Raw genomic sequence first — 19,887 nt, 5'->3', positions numbered from 1 at the left:
GAGGCACTGGAGAGGGTACACTTTTAACTTAGTGTATAGCTAAAACCCAAAGATGTGTGTCAGATCGAGGGAAACTTTTTTCTTCCTCTTCAAAATCTTTTTTCCGTTTGCAGAGCTCCAGACGTCCTCGCCCTTTGGAACAGCGGAGAGTCATTTAAAACTTAACTGAACGCTGGAGGGAAGTTCTACTTTCCAGGTCATCCAATTTCGGAGATCCAATTTCTGCGGAGGGAACAAAAAGACGGGTGGGGGAGGGAAAAACTAGACCCCTTGTCCTACTATCCTTCTACCTTCAATCCACAACCTGCCAGACAAATCCAGCCAAGTCAAGATTTTGCCTTGAACCACCACCACCACCACCGCCACCACCACAACCACCACCACCTTGTCACTCACGCCCGAGAAACACGCCCCTCTGGTCCTACTCTTGGCCAATGGCGGCTCTCCTCTCTGCATAGTAATGAGCTCGAGACCTCCCCGGGCCAATGGCGCTCCGGGAGAAGGGATACTTTTGCATGTACCTAAGTGATTTGCATAAGCCAGCGGCCGGGGGCTTGGGAACCAGAGCGTGCAACCCTAGAAGGGAAAAGGACGAGAAGAGATTGAGCCGCGGCTGGGAGACAGCGAGCCAGAGTCTGGGTGTTTGTGCGAGAGCCACGGCGGGGGCTGGGGCGAGTGGCCGGCATGGCTGAAGGCTGCGCTCTGCAACCTTGAAGAGCCGCTGCATTGAGAGGCCAGGGACAGGGAGACCGGTGCGATGGCAGAGCGCGGCCCCCGCCGCTGCGCCGGGCCGGCCCGGCTGGCCTGAGCCGCCGGAGGAGCGGGGCTGCCTCTGCGCGTCCATGGAGCAGCGGGAAGGGCGAAACTCCGGAGCGCCGCGTCCCTGCGCCGCTGCGGCGGACTGCTGAAGGGGCCGAGCCCGCGCGGACAGCCGAGGAAGAGACCCCCGCTCCAGCCCGCAGGCCGGCTGCCCGGGGGCGGCGGGGGACATCGGAGGGCAGCGGAGCGAGCAGCGCCGCGGGAGAGGCCGGCGCGGGAGGCGGCCGCAGCAATGCCGGGCCCGCTGGGGCTGCTCTGCTTCCTCGCCCTGGGGCTGCTCGGCTCGGCCGGGCCCAGCGGCGCGGCGCCGCCTCTCTGCGCGGCGCCCTGCAGCTGCGACGGCGACCGTCGGGTGGACTGCTCCGGGAAGGGGCTGACGGCCGTGCCCGAAGGGCTCAGCGCCTTCACCCAAGCGCTGTGAGTGCGGGCGGCGGGGACGCGGTGGAGGGGGCCCAGCGGGGGGCGCCGCGGGGCGGAGCCAGGGGTCAGTCCCACCCCACCCCGCCCCGCCGCCGCCCGGGCCTGGGGAGGGGGTCCGCCGGTCACCTGCGTGCGGGCTGCCTGGCACCCACTCCTGTGCCACGGGCTTTCCGCACTTTGCTAGTCCGGGTTCGAGCCAGCAGTAGCTTTCGTTCCCAGACTTTTTGGGGACAAGCACCCTCCCACCCCACCGCGCACACCCCCAACTCACAAGTGCATCTGGGGCCAAGGAGGAGGAAGTAATCTAAAAACGCTTGCCCCTGGCAGCCTGTCCACGCGACCTTCCCTTCTCATGAGGGCCCTCGCTCAGCGGGCAGGAGTTCCGCCACTGGCGGGGCTGAGGGCGCCGAGAACTTGGCCTCAGTCTGCATACCGAGGCATGTCTCTTGGGGAAGCACCTGGAGCCTCCTGGGTTCCAGCATGTGGGGAGAAGAAACACCTGTACCTCAGTCAGGGCGAATCTCCTTCCAATTTGGCCCCATCCAGGTAGTACGTCCCGGCACCTACCTCGGCCCATTTCCACTCGGGACTACCCCACTAACGCCCAGGCTTCTGCAGCACGCAGGGGAGTCCGAGAAAACAAGGGAGAATTACAGGGTTCTGTTGGTGGACATGCTCTTACCCAACAAGGCCTTTTAAAGAAGGAATGCTGACCTGAGGTGCAGGATGTTGGAAGAGAAGCAAGTTCCGGAGCATATGCTCAGCCCAGGCTGCAAGGTAGCAGCAGGTTTCTAACGCACCTTCACGCAGCCAGCAGATCTTTTCTTTTGAGCTGCCTGAGATCGAGAGACACACTCAAATGTTTCAGACTTCCAAAATCGCCCTGCTGAAACGGACTTTAGAGCTTTAGACGTTCCCTTGAGAAAAGAAGAGGAATCTGAACTAGGTTGTGGAGGTGGTGGCAAAGGCCACGGATAGAGGAGGAACAGGGTAGGGCTTTTGTGTTCTTATTGCTTCTTGTGTTGCGTGGCCAGCTGAATGCTTAAATCAGGAGCAGTCGAAGAAACGTGTGAGAGAGGAAGGGATCCTGAGGGGCCTTAGGGTAGAGGGAATTTCCTTTTACCTGTAGTGGAAGGGACCTCTTAGAAATAGACAGTTTTAAAGGACCCTGTGAAGAAATCTTCTTTATGCAGGCAGGAGCATTGCTGTATTTCCAGGTAGGTGGTGGCAAAGGTGTTCCGCTTGCCCTCTCAGGATGAACTTTTAGTGAGCATCGAGGCCTGTTGTCTTGGAACCTGTTTCATTCTTCTACCTTCATCCTTCCCCTCCCCATTTGTTATTTTTCCTGTCTCAGGTTAGTTTTAGTTATGTATTTGAGGTCTTTTTTTTTTTTTCAGTATAGTGAAGTTTAACTTGTCATTAAAAAAAAAAGTTAAGTTTGCAGTGAAGAGCATTTTGTTCATAAAGTTACATTAAGTGGGAAAGTTTGAGCAGGAATTGATTGAATCAAGAGAAAGAAGACCTGTGGAGAGGAAATGGGACTAATTTTTCCCCAAGTTCTCTAGAAACGTTTAGGGAATTCGTGCAGAAAGAAAGGCAGAAAGAAAGGTCCCTTTACCTGAACCTCTTGCAAGGCTCTGCATAGAATAGAAAAGCACAATTTTACTGTTTTGACTAGTTGTAAAGACCTTGTTTAGCAGATTCCTCACATTTTAGTGAGTAGACTTGTCCTATAAGGAAATGGGCTGTTTTACATTAGTATCTAAAACCACAGAGAAATAATCACACTTTTATGAGAGCATACTCCTCTCTCCAAAGCATCTTCTGGTAGAACTCACTGAAGGTGGTGAAATGCTGTATCTTCAATTTTGGGCCTTAGAATAAGTTAGTGTTCATGGCTTAGGAAACAGAAAAATAATTGGTACCAGTCTCAATTAGAGTGCCTAAACTAGCATTATCTTAGCACTTTCTGAGCTTTGGTGGTGTGCAAATGTGTTTTATTTTCTCAGATTTGTGACCTGTAGGTAGAGTGATCGTACATTCTGGTGACTCCTTATTTCTCCCTAGTACTCATTTCACCCTGAAAAATATATATAACCACCCTCTGTAAAAGAGTTTTCAAGGACAGCATATTTGCATTTTACTCATGGGGAAACTAGCTCATTCAGTGATTCTCAAAAGCAATGTATGAAGCGAGGCCAGTGCTGCAGGTTTGCACACTCCAGTCGATCATCTATGGGACATGTTGCGATCACCTAGGGTCTTTTTCCAAGTATTTCCAGTCTGCTCTCCCATCGCAGCTTTACTGAGATACAGTTACACATCAGGAGACTAGTTCCGTGGTCTCAAAGCGTTTGTTCACCTATTCTTAATTGCTGGAGCATGTGAACCAAAAACCTCTGTAGTTATACAGAAAATTACAATCATGAAAGTAGAAGTTAAAAAGATGAGACTATAATTACTAATCAGAGTTCTCCATTTTCTTCTCATTGCTCAATGGCTTGTCCTGGAGTAGTGCTTTCACCTTCCCTGGGGACAGGGGTGGGGGGTGCATTCCACTTTAGAGATCCTGGGACTGACAGAGCAGTGATTTTATTTTACTCAACTTGGGATCCCCAGAGCCTGGTACATAGGAGGCACTTAAAAATGCTGGAGTGAATAAATAAGGATGCAAGGCCACACCGAGGAGCAGAACCGTGGCATGGAATTCAGACACCATTCCCACAGGGGATTTTCAGATTCATTCTCAGCACTTAGCCTTTTGTCCAGATTTGAGAAGGTCCCAGAGAGAGAATACCTGCTTCTTCTCCTTGAGGCTGGTTGAAACTTGTTCAGTCTAACAGTGTCTATTTCCTGGTGAAAGCCGCTTTACCGGAGTCTGGGGACAGTGTCAGATGTGATCCTCAGTACTGTGAGTGGGATTCCTGTATTCACACCATTTGCTGCACCTGTAGCAACTATTTATATTTTTGAACAACAGTGTTCAATCTTGTGTCACAATGCACTGGCCTGTCACAATTCACCCTGAGGAGTGTTCAAGGCAGTAATCTTACTAATATTAAAATTCCGAAGTTTAATCAGAAGGATTCAAGGTTATTACTGTATTTGTGCTAATAACTCAATCACCTACATTCCAAGATTGGGAGAAGAGATGAAGTCATGGGGAGGGGAATGTGTATGTGAGTCCTCTGGTTTGTGTGTTATTGCTACGGTGTTTGAGAAACGTAGACCTCGAGCACAAATTTGCACGTCCTAGGTTATGTTTGGCACATAGTTTTAAGATTAGCAAGGCTATTTCTGTGACTTCGTGAAGAAAGTGGTGGACCTGAGTCCTTGATCATAGCTTTACTATGCCACTGAGTAATTGAATGGCCTTGGGCAAGTCATTCACTTTTTTTTTTTTTTTTCTCGTGACAATTTCCTCATCTGAAAAGTGAAGCAATTGGATTCGCTTGATCACCTCTAAGGCTGCTGCTTACTTCCAGAAGTTCTATGATTTTATATTTTTTACACCATTTTAGGATGGCAAGGTGACAATAAGGTTATGATCCTCTCATAAAAATATCCCAGGAGTAGCAGAATATCCTTTTAGTTGAACTCACACCAACCTCTTTATTACTTGGAGGAGTTCTTTGTGTTTAGAAGTGTGTGTTAGGAAATTTGCCATGGAGACTTGTTGCAGAATGCATGACTAGCTAAGGCACTTTGCTAGGGTAGAATAGCCCTGGTTGTTTCCTGTGGGTATGGCTTAACACTTGGAAAATAAAATCACTCTGTTTCAGTAATTTGGATACTGTACAAAAAGTTACTCAACATCCTCACTTCCATATAATTAGTCATAATCTCTCAAACCTTCACAGTGTATGTATCCTGTACATGAGCAGGTTGTTGAGCTTTTTATTTAGAATTGAGTTACCTGAAGGACTTTAAAGTGTTTTTAAAGAATCTCCTTTTGGAAAGATCATCTCAGATTCTTCCCTAAGGTGTATTTTTTTTTCCCACTACTCCAAGCACCTTTCTTCTTTTACTAATACCGTTTGAAAGTACTTTTTAACGTATTCTCTGATATCTACTGTGTATTTCCTGGCAGGTCAGGTCAGTAATCAGTGGCTACATGTTTGTATTTATTGATGGTAGAGTTTTGTTATCTTTTGATTTCTGAATTACAGAAATCAATTGTTGGCTTAGTTTGTGTTGTGTGTCTTTCTAGAGATGCATTAGTTTTATATACAAGTGAACCTTGTTCAAAACAAGAACGATGTATGAATATCTTTAAGTACAGGTCCTTTACTTTCCAAACTAGTGAACCATGGGTTCTGTTTAAATATAAGCGAGGAAAAAATATTCTGCCAGGCATAGGGAGTGCTGGGTTCCAGATCTGTCAATAATTCACAGGAGTGACCTTGAATGAGTCATATTCTTAACCCTTCAGGACCTTATTTTCCTCATCTGTAAATCTGTAAAACAAGTCAACAACTCTTAACTGCTAGAAGTGTTTTTTGTTGTTCTCTATTTAATTTGATTTTTTTTTTTTTTTTTTTGAGACGGACTCTTGCGCTGTTGCCCAGGCTGGAGTGCAGTGGCATGACCTTGGCTCACTGCAACCTCCACCTCCCGGGTTCAAGCAATTCTCTGTCTCAGCCTCCCGAGTAGCTGGGATTACAGGCACCCGCCACCATGCCTGGCTAATTTTTTTGTATCTTTAGTAGAGTCGGGGTTTTACCATCTTGGCCAGGCTGGTCTTGAATTCCTGACCTCGTGGTCCACCTGCCTCGGCCTCCCAAAGTGCTGGGATTACAGGTATAAGCCATCGTGCCCCGCCTTATTTTGATTTTTATACATTCCTTGGGTCCTCTCTATTGTGTTAAATAAAGTATAGGTGTCTAAACTGTAGAATCTCTCACCCACCCAGGAGACTCTTCCAGTTGTCCAGTTCACCTGGAATATTTCCATTGCATGGGGAACTCATGCCTCACAGGCAAGAGTGTACTGGATATGATCTGAGCAATTCTTAAGACTTGAGGCCAGGTGTGGTGGCTCACGCCTGTAATCTCAACACTTTGGGAGGCCAAAGTGTATAGATCCCTTGAAGTCAGGAATTCAAGACCAGCCTGGCTAACATGGTGAAACCCCGTCTCTACTTAAAATAAAAAAAATTAGCCGGGCATGGTGGTGCACGCCTGTAGTCCCAGCTACTTGGGAGGCTGAGGGAGGAGAATCTCTTGAACCCCAGAGGTAGAGGTTGCAGTGAACCGAGATTGTGCCACTGCACTCCAGCCTGGGCAACAGAGCGAGACTCCTCTCAAGAAAAAAAAAAAAAAAGACATGAACCAGTAATTCCCTCACTTAGGGTTCCTTAACACTTGCAGTAACCAATAATGTTTTATAATTTCCAGTCAAACTAAATGCTATGCCGGTTATGGTATCATAAGTGTTTAATGTCCAGGCCCTTGGCTCTTAACATGAGGATTGTAAGGTAACATTTGACAACTTAATCTCTTAAGAAAGATCAAAGTTCTGTATTAGTAGGTAGATCCAGGCAAGTTTAGGCATATTCTTGGCCTCTGTCTCTGTCAAGTCTATCTCTCAGCTTCTTATTTTAGTCATCTTTATAATAATGGAAAGTACTGGCAGCCTGCAAGTTTGGATTTTGGTTTCTGGTCTCCTTGATTGTGCCTTTTATTCTCATTCTTCTAATCAATAAATAATGGACATTTGACTAGATGATGGCTAATGCCTCTCTCTTTGCTTTGAATTTCTGTGAATCTGAGTAGAATATTAAGTAAAGTTGTAAGAATCATTTAGTAATTTATGGAAATATTTTTAAGACTGTCTCCCACCTTTTCTCTATTAAAAAAGATAAATATCTATAAAAGTACAGTATTTGTTGGTATACTTGGGTTAAAAGTTAAAACCCTGCCAAATGTGCCTTTAACTCTGAAAAATAAAAGTAATGTAACTTAGAGTATTCTTTATAAGACACCTTTGCTCTTTTAATTTTTTAAACTTGATCTCAAGGTTTTGGAGTGAGAAATATGTTACCCAGCTTGCTATTTAACCGTCCCGTGCAGCCTTCAAGTTGTTGGCAATGTTAAAGCTTGTTTTCCTATATATAAAAGAATATGGATGACTTTTTTTCTTTTTTCCCCCAACTTTGTTCGGTGAAGTGCGGTTTTTTAAAAGCTTGATTGAAGATGATAAAATGCTGTAATTGTAAATCCTGTCAGTGAAGAAAAAAATCTAGGACATTTAGCAAATCAGTACTCTTACACAATGGCTAATTTGTCTGCCTCTCTTGACATTTCTTTTGTGCCTTTCAGCACCTGATGGTCACACTGTGTGCTAGGTGTCAACTCTATTGTCTAAAATTGTGTGAGTTAAAAATTGAGTTTAGAAATCAGTCTTAGCATGAGACAGATCGTGATTTTTTAGCTCATGTACAGTTGATAACTTCTCAACTTTCCGAAGACTAACAAGTTAGTATTCAAACACCTCTTTTAAATTGCAAGATGTAATTGTGTGGTAGTATACTCTGAGTTCACTCACACATAGACAAATATTTGTTATTAAACTTTATGTATGGCTGAGCTATTTTTAGCAAGATTTCTAAAGCATACTAAAATATTCTGTGTCGTGTCCAGGCAATTAAAACTCTGAATGATTGGGTTGGTTGGTTTTAATCTCTAAAACATGTTTTTTATACCATTACGTATTTTAATTGTCAAAAAAGCTCACTAGCCTGGTCTTCCCCCAACCACAAGATTTGGCGTTATGCATCTCTTATTTTAGATGCAAGTGACCGAGGTTTAGCAATGCCTTTCTAATAGTCCAGGTCCCTGAAATGAATATTTAAAATATATATCCTTCTTAGCTTTCTGTCATGAAAGATCTTATGGGTAAGGCAGTGAACCACCCTCCTGTGGCAACATGTTGGTTCATAAGAATATAAGCATATCCTTGTAAGGAAATGTAAACCATAGATATTTTGGGAGGCAGCTGGGCCAAGATTGGGTATACGTTTAGATCCCAGGCTGGCCTGCTGTTTGTGCTATTGAGAAAATGTGCAGAGGAAGCATGTTTAATATGTTACAAGACATTTAGTGGTTCTTTATTCCTTATATTTAATTTGTAATTAAGTATTCTGAATCAAGATAAGCCTTTTTAAAAGGCTGCGTAAACCCCTTTAGCTGGTTGTGTTTTCTAGATTTACACTAAGAGAATGCAGGTTTTTTTTTTCAAAGTTTTAAAAACAAAATTGACCCTTGAAAGAGTGAAAATCTCATTGTACCCTGGCAGCAAAGTACTTTTGGTATTTGAATCGGAGTGTAGAACCCGATATCCAGAAAAAATAACAAGTTAGATTCTCTCTATCCCCTTATATTTTTAAAGTTCTATTTGGGGAAATTTTTCTTCCTAAGAAGAGTGACATAAATTTGGCAGGGAGATAGCTCCTTACCTTGGAGCTGTACTAGGCATAGCTAAGGAATGTGCCTGGGATTGCTTCAGGTCACACTTCTCCACTCCCCTCAGGCTTTGAGGTTCCTTATGTAGCTCTTAGTGTAAACAGCAGAGTCATTTAGTACAAGTGGTGACATCGAAACTCCCCTAAAGAGCTTTATTAGAGCTGTTTTCATGTGAGGGGAGATGAATTTTATAATTCGCACTCTCTTCAAGTGTCTGGTTTTGAAGTTGCTGAATGGGAGGTGTGTTTGCAAACTGGCAATCTCTTCTCTGAAACTCTAGGGAGTAAGGAGTGGGCTATGGCTAACTTCCTGGTTTCTCCCATTTCCCTAAGGGATCAGCTGTATGCCTAGAAGCCCTTGAAGAAACCATAAGGGTCATATATGAAGGGCTTGGCAGACCAGGTATTTTCAGGAGGGAGGAAACTCATGGTTGCCACTCCATTCTAGATTGCCAGCCTTCTCCTGTGTGCAAACCATGTCAGAGAGCTGCATTTTTGCAGAATAATTCTCCAGAAAATGAGAGAACACTCTCTCTTGAGTAACTTAACAGGAACTCTTAGGCCAGCCTATCAACTCTTTTCTGTAGTAGGGGAGAGAAAGCAGATATGTTAACTGTGGACCTTCAGATTTCAGCTCGTGGAAACTGTTCATGTGCTCTTCAGCCTTCTGTTTTAGGTACTAAATTAATTCAGATTTTGCATATTTTAAATGTGATAATTGCTCTTTAGTTGCCCTTCAGGATCTCCTTCTCTCACACAAGTTGAAGTGTACGCAGAATTCTTACTTAATGTAATCAGAGTTCATAAGAAGGGAACATTAAATGAATTTAATACATTTCAAATATGTTTCTGTCTTTTGTTTTGTTTTGTTTTGTTTTTTTGAGATGGAGTTTCATTCTTGTTGCCCAGGCTAGAGTGCAGTGGCACGATCTCGGTTCACTGCAACCTCCGCCTCCTGGGTTCAAGTGATTCTCCAGCCTCAGCCTCCCGAGTAGCTGGGATTACAGGCACCTGCTACCGCACCCGGCTAATTTTTGTATTTTTAGTAGAGACGGGGTTTCACCATGTTGGCCAGGCTGCTCTCGAACTCCTGAGCTCAGGTGATCCGCCCGCCTCAGCCTCCCAAAGTGCTGGGATTACAGGTGTGAGCCACCACGCCCAGCCAAGTGTCATGTTTTAAATATTACACATTATGGGTTTATTAACTGATATTTAGCAGTTTATCATAATCTCAGTTTTCATCCCTTCTCTGCTATTTCTGCTGTTTATCTCATTTGATTAGTTTTTAAACATCTTAATTTTTTCTACAAGGAAAAATTTTCTTGTTGGCCTTCCGTTCTCCAAGTTCATTTTGAGTCCATGGTCATGTCATCTAGCTTTTTATGTTACTATCAACTCCCCAGTCTTTTTATTTTTGAGACAGGATCTCACTGTGTCACCCAGGCTGAAGTGCAGTGGCGCAATCATGGCTCACTGCAGCCTCAACGTCCCAGGCTAAGGGCATCCTCGTACCTCAGTCTCCGAAGTAGCTAGGACTACAGGTGAGTGCCACCATGCCTGGCTAATTTTTGTATTTTTTTTTTTTTTTTTTTTTTAGAGACAGGGTCTCACCATGTTGCCCAGGTTGGTCTTGAACTCCTGGGCTCAAGTGATCTGACTGCCTTGGCCTCCCAAAATGCTGGGATTACAGGTATGAGCCACTGCGCCAGGCCTTCAGGCTTCTTTTGTAGGCATATTTTTATGAATAGATTTTCAAAAATGGTTTGTTTTTTTCCTTTCTTTTTCTTTTTTTTAAGAGTCTGGCACAGGAAATGAAGACATCCGAGTTCAGGAGGGCATTGTAGAGCTTGGGCAGGTCACTTAACCACTTTGGACTTAGCATTTCCCATGTGCAAGAAGAGGCAGCTTGCATTATCTTCAGGGTTGCACCAAGGAAACGCTTCAGCATGACTTTTTTGAGTGACGCTGAGTGAGAATGCAATTTGTTGTCATTTCTTGTGGGAGTGACTAAGCCGTTGTCTGTGTGTTGTAACAGTGAATTAAAATTCTAACCCTGTTTCTTTGGTTCTTTGAATGTATATCAGGTTCAAAGCCCATAGACTTCACAGGTGAGCCACTGTGCTAATGGAAAAAGGCTACTCATCTGGTGGATTTTTCATATAAAAATCCATGAAGACCCTGGTAGAGAAACAGTAGTACATCTGATTTTATAAAGATACCTTCTTGTAGATGGTGCTACTTCCCTCTAACAAGAAAGCCTTATGGAGGAGAGGTACAGTTTATCTGGAGGAGGGAACTCAAGGGAAATCTTACATTTTTGCCTGGGTCTCTGTGACTTGTTGCTGCCTTCCTGAGATGGCTGGTCAAGTAGAAAGGTGCCGTCCTAACATGGGAACGCAGGGTTTCTCTTCAGAGCAAATGGGCGTGTGATAGCCCATCCTTTAAAGACAGTGTCAATGTGATCTGTAGATACTGACTTTCTACTTCCAGACTTTGTGACACTGAGGACTTTCATTAAAAGTCCTAACTCAGTGGCTGGGGGCTGTGGCTCACGCTTGTAACCCCAGCACTTTGGGAGGCCGGGTAGATTACCTGAGATCAGGAGTTCGAGACCAGCCAGGCCAATGTGGTGAAACCCTTCTCTACTAAAAATACAAAAAAGAAATTAGGCTGGCGTGGCGACGGGCACCTGTAATCCCAGCTACTTGGGAGACTGAGGCAGGAGAATTGCCTGAATCCGGAAGGGGGAGGTTGCAGTGAGCCAAGATCCAGCCTGGACAACCGAGTGAGACTCCACCTCAAAAAAAAAAAAAAAAAAAAATCCTAACTCAGTCTTTGGGAACCTTCATGCCAATGAGAGCCCACTGTAGTTTCTTGGATCACTTTCTTTCTTTCCATGTGGACATAAGGAGCAGGGGTGTCCAATCTTTTGGCTTCCCTGGGCCACACTGGAAGAAGAATTGTCTTTGGCCACACATAAAATATACTAACGGTAACAATAGTTGATGAGCTAAAAAAAAAAGAAATGTGCAGAAAAATCCCATAATGTTTTTAGAAAGTTTATGAATTTGTGTTGGGCTGCATTCAAAGCCATCCTAGGCTGCATGGGGCCTGTGGGCTGTGGGTTGGACAAGCTTGATGTAGAAGATGGGTAAGATTTACTTATCATGGACAATTTGGCTGCATTCTTATTTTTCACATCACTTTGGTTCTAGAAATATGCAGATTACAAATGAACTTTTTAAGTATTTTGAAAGTATTTATTTTATGATTTTACTGGTTATGGGGTACCTATGTGTTTTTTATTTTTTTTTTAATTTACGGAGATAGGATCTCATTTTGTTGTCCAGGCTGGTCTCGAACTCCTGGCCTCAAGCAATCCTCCTGCCTCAGCCTCCGAAAGTGCTGGGATTACAGGTGTGAGCCACGGTGCTCCTATGTTTTTTTTACATTTGAGATTAATGCTTGGTTTTGTGGCTAAAGAAAAGCTTATTATCTTAAAAGTAAATTTAGAACTAAAATCCTTTCTTTAAAGTATTACATATTTTTAAAAAGTTATATGACATTCTTAAGCACGGTTAAATCTTTCTCAGAAACTAAAAACTTCTCTGAGTTTTGATTCAGACCTGATTTAAACATGAATTACAAAGCCAGAATAGTAGCTAACGTATGCAGTAGCCCTCACAACCTATTTAGATTGGCTGAGTGTTTCAAATACAGTTGTGCATTTTCTACCCTGGGTCTCTTTCTTTAAAAAAAAAAAAAAAAAAGTTTGAGATGTTTTTCCCATTACCATCTTGACATCTGCCTGGTTACACATGAATAGCTTGACCCAGTCCCTCAGCAGGGAGACTACCGTGGCCTTGCTTTCAATAGCCATGTCACTGACAAAGAAAACATATGGAATATTTCATTCCTACCCTTCACACACAGAGTCTGGGGCTGTGAGGGCATGCAGCAGAACGCTTCATACTTCATGGTAGGTTGGCAAATCTGTGCACAAACCACAGGCTGTGCTGTTAGTAGTCAAACTGTGTTTTCCAGAGCCTCATTACATTCTGTAGAAAGAAAATCCCTTGTTTTGGATAAATCAATTTCTAATATCAGTTTGAATTAACTTAGGATGGCCGGCTTCCATGATGGGTTTTCCACCTAATCATGTATTTCACCAAAGGACATTTGTGTATGCATGAGCACAGGGGATTTGGGTATTGCTCTGCCAGATTTGGTATGTGGTGTGTGTTGGGATCACAGATGCTTGAATTCCCAGTAGGATAGGCCTTGAAGACTGCCTGCCTTTATGTTTATCTTCTTGTCAGCCCACAGAAAGAGATCAATTGATCATTGTCCTGCTAGCCAAACACTGCTGCAATGACCTTTAAAGGTTTCCGTTGCATATAGTATTAGCCTTCTACTTGGGAGCTCGGTTTCAGGTCAGCTAGCATTGAGGGCTTTGGTCTGTGGCATCTGAAGCTGTATTATTGAGGCTCATCAGCAGGTGTGACAGGAGATGGTCAAGAACATGAAATAGAAGGGTAAGTTAATTCCTTTCTCAGCTCTTATTCTTTTTTTTGAGACGGAGTCTTGTTCGGTTGCCCAGGCTTAAGCATAGTGGCGCCATCTCGGCTCACTGTAGCCTCCGCTTCCCGGTTCAAGTGATTCTCATGCTTCAGCCTCCCGAGTAGCTGGGACCACAGGCACAAGTCATCACGCTTGGCTGATTTTTGTATTTTTAGTAGAGATGGGGTTTCACTATGTTGGCCCCGCTGGTCTCGAACTCCTGACCTCAGGTGATCCACCTGCCTTGGCCTCTCAAAGTACTGGGATTACAGGAGTGAGCCATTGCACCCGGACTCTCAGCGCTTATTCTGTGTTAAAAGAATTTGCTAGCCAGGTGCTGTGGCTCATGCCTGTAATTGCAGCACTTTGGGAGGCCGAGGTGGGTGGATCATGAGGTCAGGAGTTCGAGACCAGCCTGGCCAAGATGGTGAAACCCCGTCTCTACTAAAAATACAAAAATTAGGCAGGTGCAGTGGTGGGCACCTGTAATCCCAGCTATTTGGGAGGATGAGGCAGGAGAATCACTTGAACCCAGGAGGTGGAGGTTGCAGTGAACCGAGATCGCACCACTGCACTCTAGCCTGGGTGACGGAGCAAGACTCTGTCTCAAAAAAAAAAAAAAAGAATTTGCCCTTCACACCATCCTGGCTGAGGTGGCATTCCGGAATTCCAGAAGGAGGAAAAACCCCCCGCTGTGACATCCAAGGATAAGAAGATTTATGACGTTGGCAGAGGAAGTAATGACATCCATTTCATCAGGGTCCTTCCCAACCCTCAAGTTACTCGAGCCTGAGTTTCTAGTTTCATTGTTTTTCAGACATGTAGACTGGTTTTGACAGACAGAAGTTGATGATTTATCTAAAAGGAAGCAAGCTCCTGTTGATTATTTTATCTCAGATATAGCCCCATATTTAAATTTATATAGACATCTCTTCTAGAAGTTATTTCTGATGGTTCTTGGTATCATTACTGAACATAAGCTGAATAACAACATGCTAAAAGAAATTATTGCCTTTCACATTTTCTCATAAAAGTGATTCCTTTTGTAGTTCTTGATTATAATAGATTTCCTTTAAATTTATTGGCTCATTTAAGGTTAAATTTTTAAAAGTTTCTGTTTTATGGTTCTTCATAAATGAATCTATTTGTGGTTCCCTTTTTATTTATTGCCTCCATATTTTTATCCTAAAATAAATGGTTTAATCTTAGATGTTCCATCTTCCTTACTTTGACTGCTTCCCTGACTTTCAAAACTGTGAATTCAAGGCCCGGCATGGTAACTCATGCCTGTAGTCCCAGCACTTTGGGAGGCCAAGGTGGGTGGATCACCTGAGGTCAGGAGTTCGAGACCAGCCTGGCCAACATGGTGAAACCCCGTCTCTACTAAAAATACAAAAATTAGCTGGGCATGGTGGCAGGTGCCTGTAATCCTAGCTACTCGGGAGGCTGAGATAGGAGAATTGCTTGAAACCGGGAGGCGAAGGTTGTAGTAACCTGAGATCGTGCCATTGCATTCCAGCCTGGGTGAAAAGAGCGAAATTCCATCTCAAAAAAAAAAAAAAATACTTAAAAAAATTAAGAAAACAAAAAAACTATGAATTTATAGAGAAAACTCCCCCAAGCTCCTCAATTTTAAAAGTCATCCTTTTTAGTGTTCAGTTCTATGAGTTTCAAAATGTATACAGTCATGTGACCACCATCACTGTGAAGATATAGAGCATTTCTTCACTTGCTGAATTTCCATGCCTCTCTGTAGTTATCTCCTCTCTTCACCTCCAACCTCTGACAACTGCTGAACTATTTTCTACCTTGGTTTCCTCACTTTATGTAGTTTTGCCTTTATTAGGATGCCATTTAAATGTAATAAAACAATGTAACCTTTTGCGTCTGGCCTCTTTTACTCACCATAGTGCATTTGAGATTCTAACATGTTGCATATATTAATATGTAATACTCACTTTCTTTTCTTTTTCTTTTTGAGATGGGGACTTGCTTTGTTGCCCAAGCCGGAGCACAGTGGCATGATCACAGTTCACTGCAGCCTCTAACTCCTGGGCTCAAGCAGTCCTCCTACCTTAGCCCTCCAAATAGATGGGACTACAGGCATGTGCCACCATGCCTGGCTAATTTTTTTTTATTTTTTGCAGAGATGGGGTCTTGCTGTGTTTCCCAGGCTAGTCTTGAACTTCTGGCCTCAAATGATCCTCCTGCCCTGGCTCCCAAAGTACTGGGGTTACAGGTGTGAGCCACTGTGCCTGGCCAGTACTTGTTTTCATTGCTAAGGAGTGTTCCATTTTGTACGTATACTATAATTTGTTTCTCCATTCACCAGTCAAGGGACATTTGCCCTATTTCTAGCTTTTTGGCTATTATAAATAAAGCCACCATAAATATTCACATAGAGTTTTTGTATGAACATAGGTGTTTATTTCACTTGCATAAACACCTAGAGTGAGATCCTGGGTCATATGGTAAATGTATGTTTATAAGAAAATGTTGGTCTCAATTTTAATGTCTTAGACTGTGGTGAGGTTTGTTATCACCAATTACTTATAGTCACAATATATTGTTAGCATGGTATGTAGTATTAGCAAAAGCTGTTAAAAACTGATTTTGTTTAAATGTCTGCTTTCTTTAAGTTCTTTAAACTCCTCTATGCTGAGAATGTCTGCTTTTAAAAGAGAAGAATTCTTAGCTCCCTTTATGATACCTAGCAGTTGCCGTAATCCCCGCCAGAGACTCCTGTAGAAATTACCCTAATGTGAAGCATTTTTCTTACAGTGAAAAAAGTTTGAATTATTAATGTATTCATATTTGGAATGTCTGATTTTTTAAAAAATGGAAATTTAGTGAAGAATTGCTGGGCCTACCTATACATTATGCATTTTACATGTGCTAACTAGAATTTCCACAGTAACCATCTTGGTCCATGGCAGGATTCCCATTTTATCACTGAGCAAACTGGGATTTAAAAGGATTAGGTAACTTGTTCAAATATCCCACAGTTAGTGGGTGGTAGTTTGTGAAGCTCAGGTGTTCCATATTTAAGTTTGCTCATCCCTGTAGTTTGCTTAGATATTTGACAATTTATCAGAAGAGGAAAAGGTGAAATGAGAAACAAAATGGTGAGAAGCTACAGGTTATTACAGGAAAAAAAAATCAGAACAGAAAAAAATGTGTACCCAAAAAGCACACATACATCTATATGTCTGCATACACTGGGAGACTATGACTTGATTCAGAGTCAAAAATCTACACAATAGATTCAAAATCTATTGTGTAAAATGAAGTTGTCTGTTATTCATAGCAGAACTTTTAAAAAGTATCTCTAACTTGGTCTTTTTGCTTTTTATACATACTTGTTTAAAAGCTTTCACATCATTTCCCATGTTAATAGTGTTTTTTTGTGTGTGTCTGGAAAGTATCAGTCATATGCTTTTTGACTGGCTTTTTCTTTCTTCCGTGGACTTCACTTACATGGTATATGAGGATCAGACCTGTTAGCGGACTCACTTTTCTGTTTCTAAAGGAGCAAATTTCTGAATGTGCTCCTTTAAACCAAAACTTTGCAGTAGATTAAAAAGCAAAATGTGCAGTATGATGGTTTCCATATAGCTGCCCCCTTTCACTCGCTGGAATTTCCTGCCTCTCCTGTTGAAGATGTTTTTATAGGGAAGTCAGCATAAAAGTGAATCACCCATGAGCCTTTTTTTCCCCCAAGGCATTTCATTTAGTCAACTTGGTATTAATTTAGTTGGTACTCTTTAGTTGACTCGAACACTATGTGTGTTGATGGTGTGAGCTGATGTTTATTAAGCTGTTAATGTTTTACAGACTTGATGGGTTCCCATTTGGATCTGTGTGCTCTTTCCTTTAGCAGCAGGGCTATTATTCATGATTGAATCTGTGGCCACAGTTTTAATTTGAATGTACTGGTGATAGCCAGCCTCATGCTAAACAGTCATTTGCTTGGTGATTCTAAAGGTTGTCTTCTTCCCCTGGAAGCATTTTGCTTTCTCATTTCACTTATGTTGCATTCTTAGTCATGAAGAGCTCTCTGGTCTGTCCTGCCATTCAGATAATATCATCACCATCCTCTTGTTATTAACTTAGATGCTCATAATAATGTTATTGAATGCCAGGCACTAAATGAAGTGCGTAACACGTGTTATCTATTTAATCCTCCCAATAGGCCTCCAAAGCAATGCTATTATTCTCCCCATTTTAGAGATGGAGAAACCATGGCAAGTGAGGACTTATTACCACTAGTAATGAGAGGTTTTGCAGGTAGGGTGTTGGATCTTGCTTTTATAGACTAGGGTTATTTGGTTGAGTGGGCTGTATAACAGTATCTTTCAGTGCTCTTCCTAAATGTAGGCGTTCATCCATTGTACATGTCTTAGGTATCGGAAACTTCTCATTATGTAGATGGGGAATTAATTCTGGAGAGGTTTTGTTTTGTTCTGTGCTTGAAGTGTTCTCAGCTCCTTAGAATGTAGATTTGGAAAGGATCTTAAAGGTCATCTAATGCAGTGGATCTAAAACTCTTGTTTATTATGGCCCACCCATCAAAAAGGCTATGTCGTTCCATGGGGAAAGCAAAAAGTCAATTTCTCCCAATGATGTATATTATATTAACCTGTTTATAGACATGGTAGTTATTATTTGTTAAACTTTTCAATCACATAAATCATAACACCAAATTCTTGTTGATTTTTTTTTTTTAGACTTTTCCTCCCTTCTCTGTGTACTTCTATTAAGAGCTGGCAGTTGATCTGGCTCAAATTCCCCATTTAATGGGGGAGAAATCCAGTTACATTTAGTTGTATGACATGACCAGAATCATTTATAGTGCTCCAGGGTATGTTAAAAATGAAACACCCCATCTGTACACAAAATAAATTAGCCTGGCGTGGTGGCACACACTTGTAGTCTCAGCTACTCAGAAGGCTGAGACAGGAGGATCACTTAGAGACCAGGAATTTGAGGCTGCAGGGAACTATGATGGTGCCACTGCACTCCAGCGTGGGTGACAAAGTGAGACCTGGAAAAAAGAAAGACAGACAAGGCAAGTGGAAGAGCATTATCAGAAGAGATGGTCCTTTCTTTGACTGTGTTAATCTTTAACATTTAATTTAATATTAACATTTAGTGAGACTTTTGACTTGTGTTGCTGTGGCTTGTGTCTGTTGGATGACAAGATAAAATTTCCTGTGCTTCTTCCTTGTCTTCCCAGTTTTCCATGGGCTCAGTACTTTGTTGAAATTGTAGGAGATAATTTGTGGAGGTGAATAAAAATGTTTAATGCAAATAATTTTGCTTTTTTTTTTTTTTTTTGAGACAGAGTCTTGCTCTGTCTTCCAGGCTAGAGAGCAGGTGGCATGATCTCAGCTCACTGCAACCACCACCACCCTGGTTCAAGCAATTCCCCTGCCTCAGCCCCCCATGTAGCTGGGATTACAGGTGTATGCCACCACATCTGGCTAAGTTTTAGTATTTTTAGTAGAGACAGGGTTTCACCATCTTGGCCAGACTGGTCTCGAACTCCTGACCTCAGGCAATCTATCTGCCTTGGCCTCCCAAAGTGCTGGGATTACAGGCATGAGCCACTGTGCCGGGCCAATAATTTTATTTATTCAAACTATTCTTTGAGAGCTACAAATATTTGTATAATGGTTCATGGAATTGTCAACCCAAAAGTATCTGTGACAGATCTCAATCAATTTAGAAAGTTTATTTTGCCAAGGCTAAGGACTTGCCTGTGACACAGCCACAGACAGTCTTGAAGACGTGGTTGGGGTACAGCTTACTTTTATACTTTTTAGGGAGACATAATATATCAATCAATACCTGTGAGATGACATGGGTTTGATCTGGAAAGGTGGGACAACTTGAAGCCAGGGAGCTTCCAGGTTATACGTAGATTTAAAAATTTTCGGATTGGCAATTGGCTGAAAGAGTTTAGTTTTTATCTAAAAGCCTGGAATAAATAGAAAGGAATGTCCGAGTTCCAATGATAAGGGATTGTGGAGACCAAAGTTGTATCATGCAGATGAAGCCTCCAGGTAGCAGGCTTCAAAGAGAATAGATTGTATTATAAATGTTTCTTATAAGTCTTCAGGTCTGTGTTGATGCTAATGCTGGTTGGCTCTTACTAAATTCCAAAAGGGTGTAGGATATAATGAGGCATGTCCAACTTCCCCTTCCCATCATGGTCTGAACTAGTTTTTCAGGTTAACTTTGGAATGCCTTTGGCCAAGAGGAGGGTTCCATTCAGAAGGCTGGGGCCCTTAGAATTTTATTTTTGGTTTACAGAATCAGTACTCTTTCAACTTTAAAATAATAATTACTTACTGAGATAATAAGTCAGAACTTTAAAAATTAATTTGTTCAACATTTGTTTATTAAGTGTCTGATGTGTTAGGGACTGTTTTTGGTGCTGGGGACACAGAATTGAACAGTATCTGATGCCATCCTTGCATTCCTATAACTTACCTGGCAGGGGGGTGGGGGATTAGTGGTAGACAGTAAATAAGCACAATGAATATAAAAGGTCAGGTAATGTTAAATACCATCAAGGAAAATAAAGCAAGATGAAGGTGGTTTGCTGTTAAGGTAGGGTAGCC

General features: G+C 42.6%; 1 protein-coding gene across 1 annotated transcript in view; it reads left to right on the top strand.

Moving 5' to 3' along the window:
* Window positions 1–533: 533 nt before the first annotated feature.
* LGR4 (leucine rich repeat containing G protein-coupled receptor 4) overlaps window positions 534–19,887 on the top strand; it is a 106,792-nt gene continuing 87,438 nt past the window's right edge. The window contains exon 1 of the mRNA XM_031016000.3: window positions 534–1,236. Within this exon, the coding sequence (XP_030871860.1) occupies window positions 1,052–1,236 (185 nt within the window). The 5' untranslated portion in view covers window positions 534–1,051. The remainder of the gene's footprint in view (window positions 1,237–19,887) is intronic.

Source organism: Gorilla gorilla, chromosome 9, assembly GCF_029281585.2.
Source record: "Gorilla gorilla gorilla isolate KB3781 chromosome 9, NHGRI_mGorGor1-v2.1_pri, whole genome shotgun sequence".
NCBI classification, from domain to species: domain Eukaryota; kingdom Metazoa; phylum Chordata; class Mammalia; order Primates; family Hominidae; genus Gorilla; species Gorilla gorilla.
Note: the sequence above shows the minus strand (reverse complement) of the source record. Positions and strands in the feature narration are given on the sequence as shown.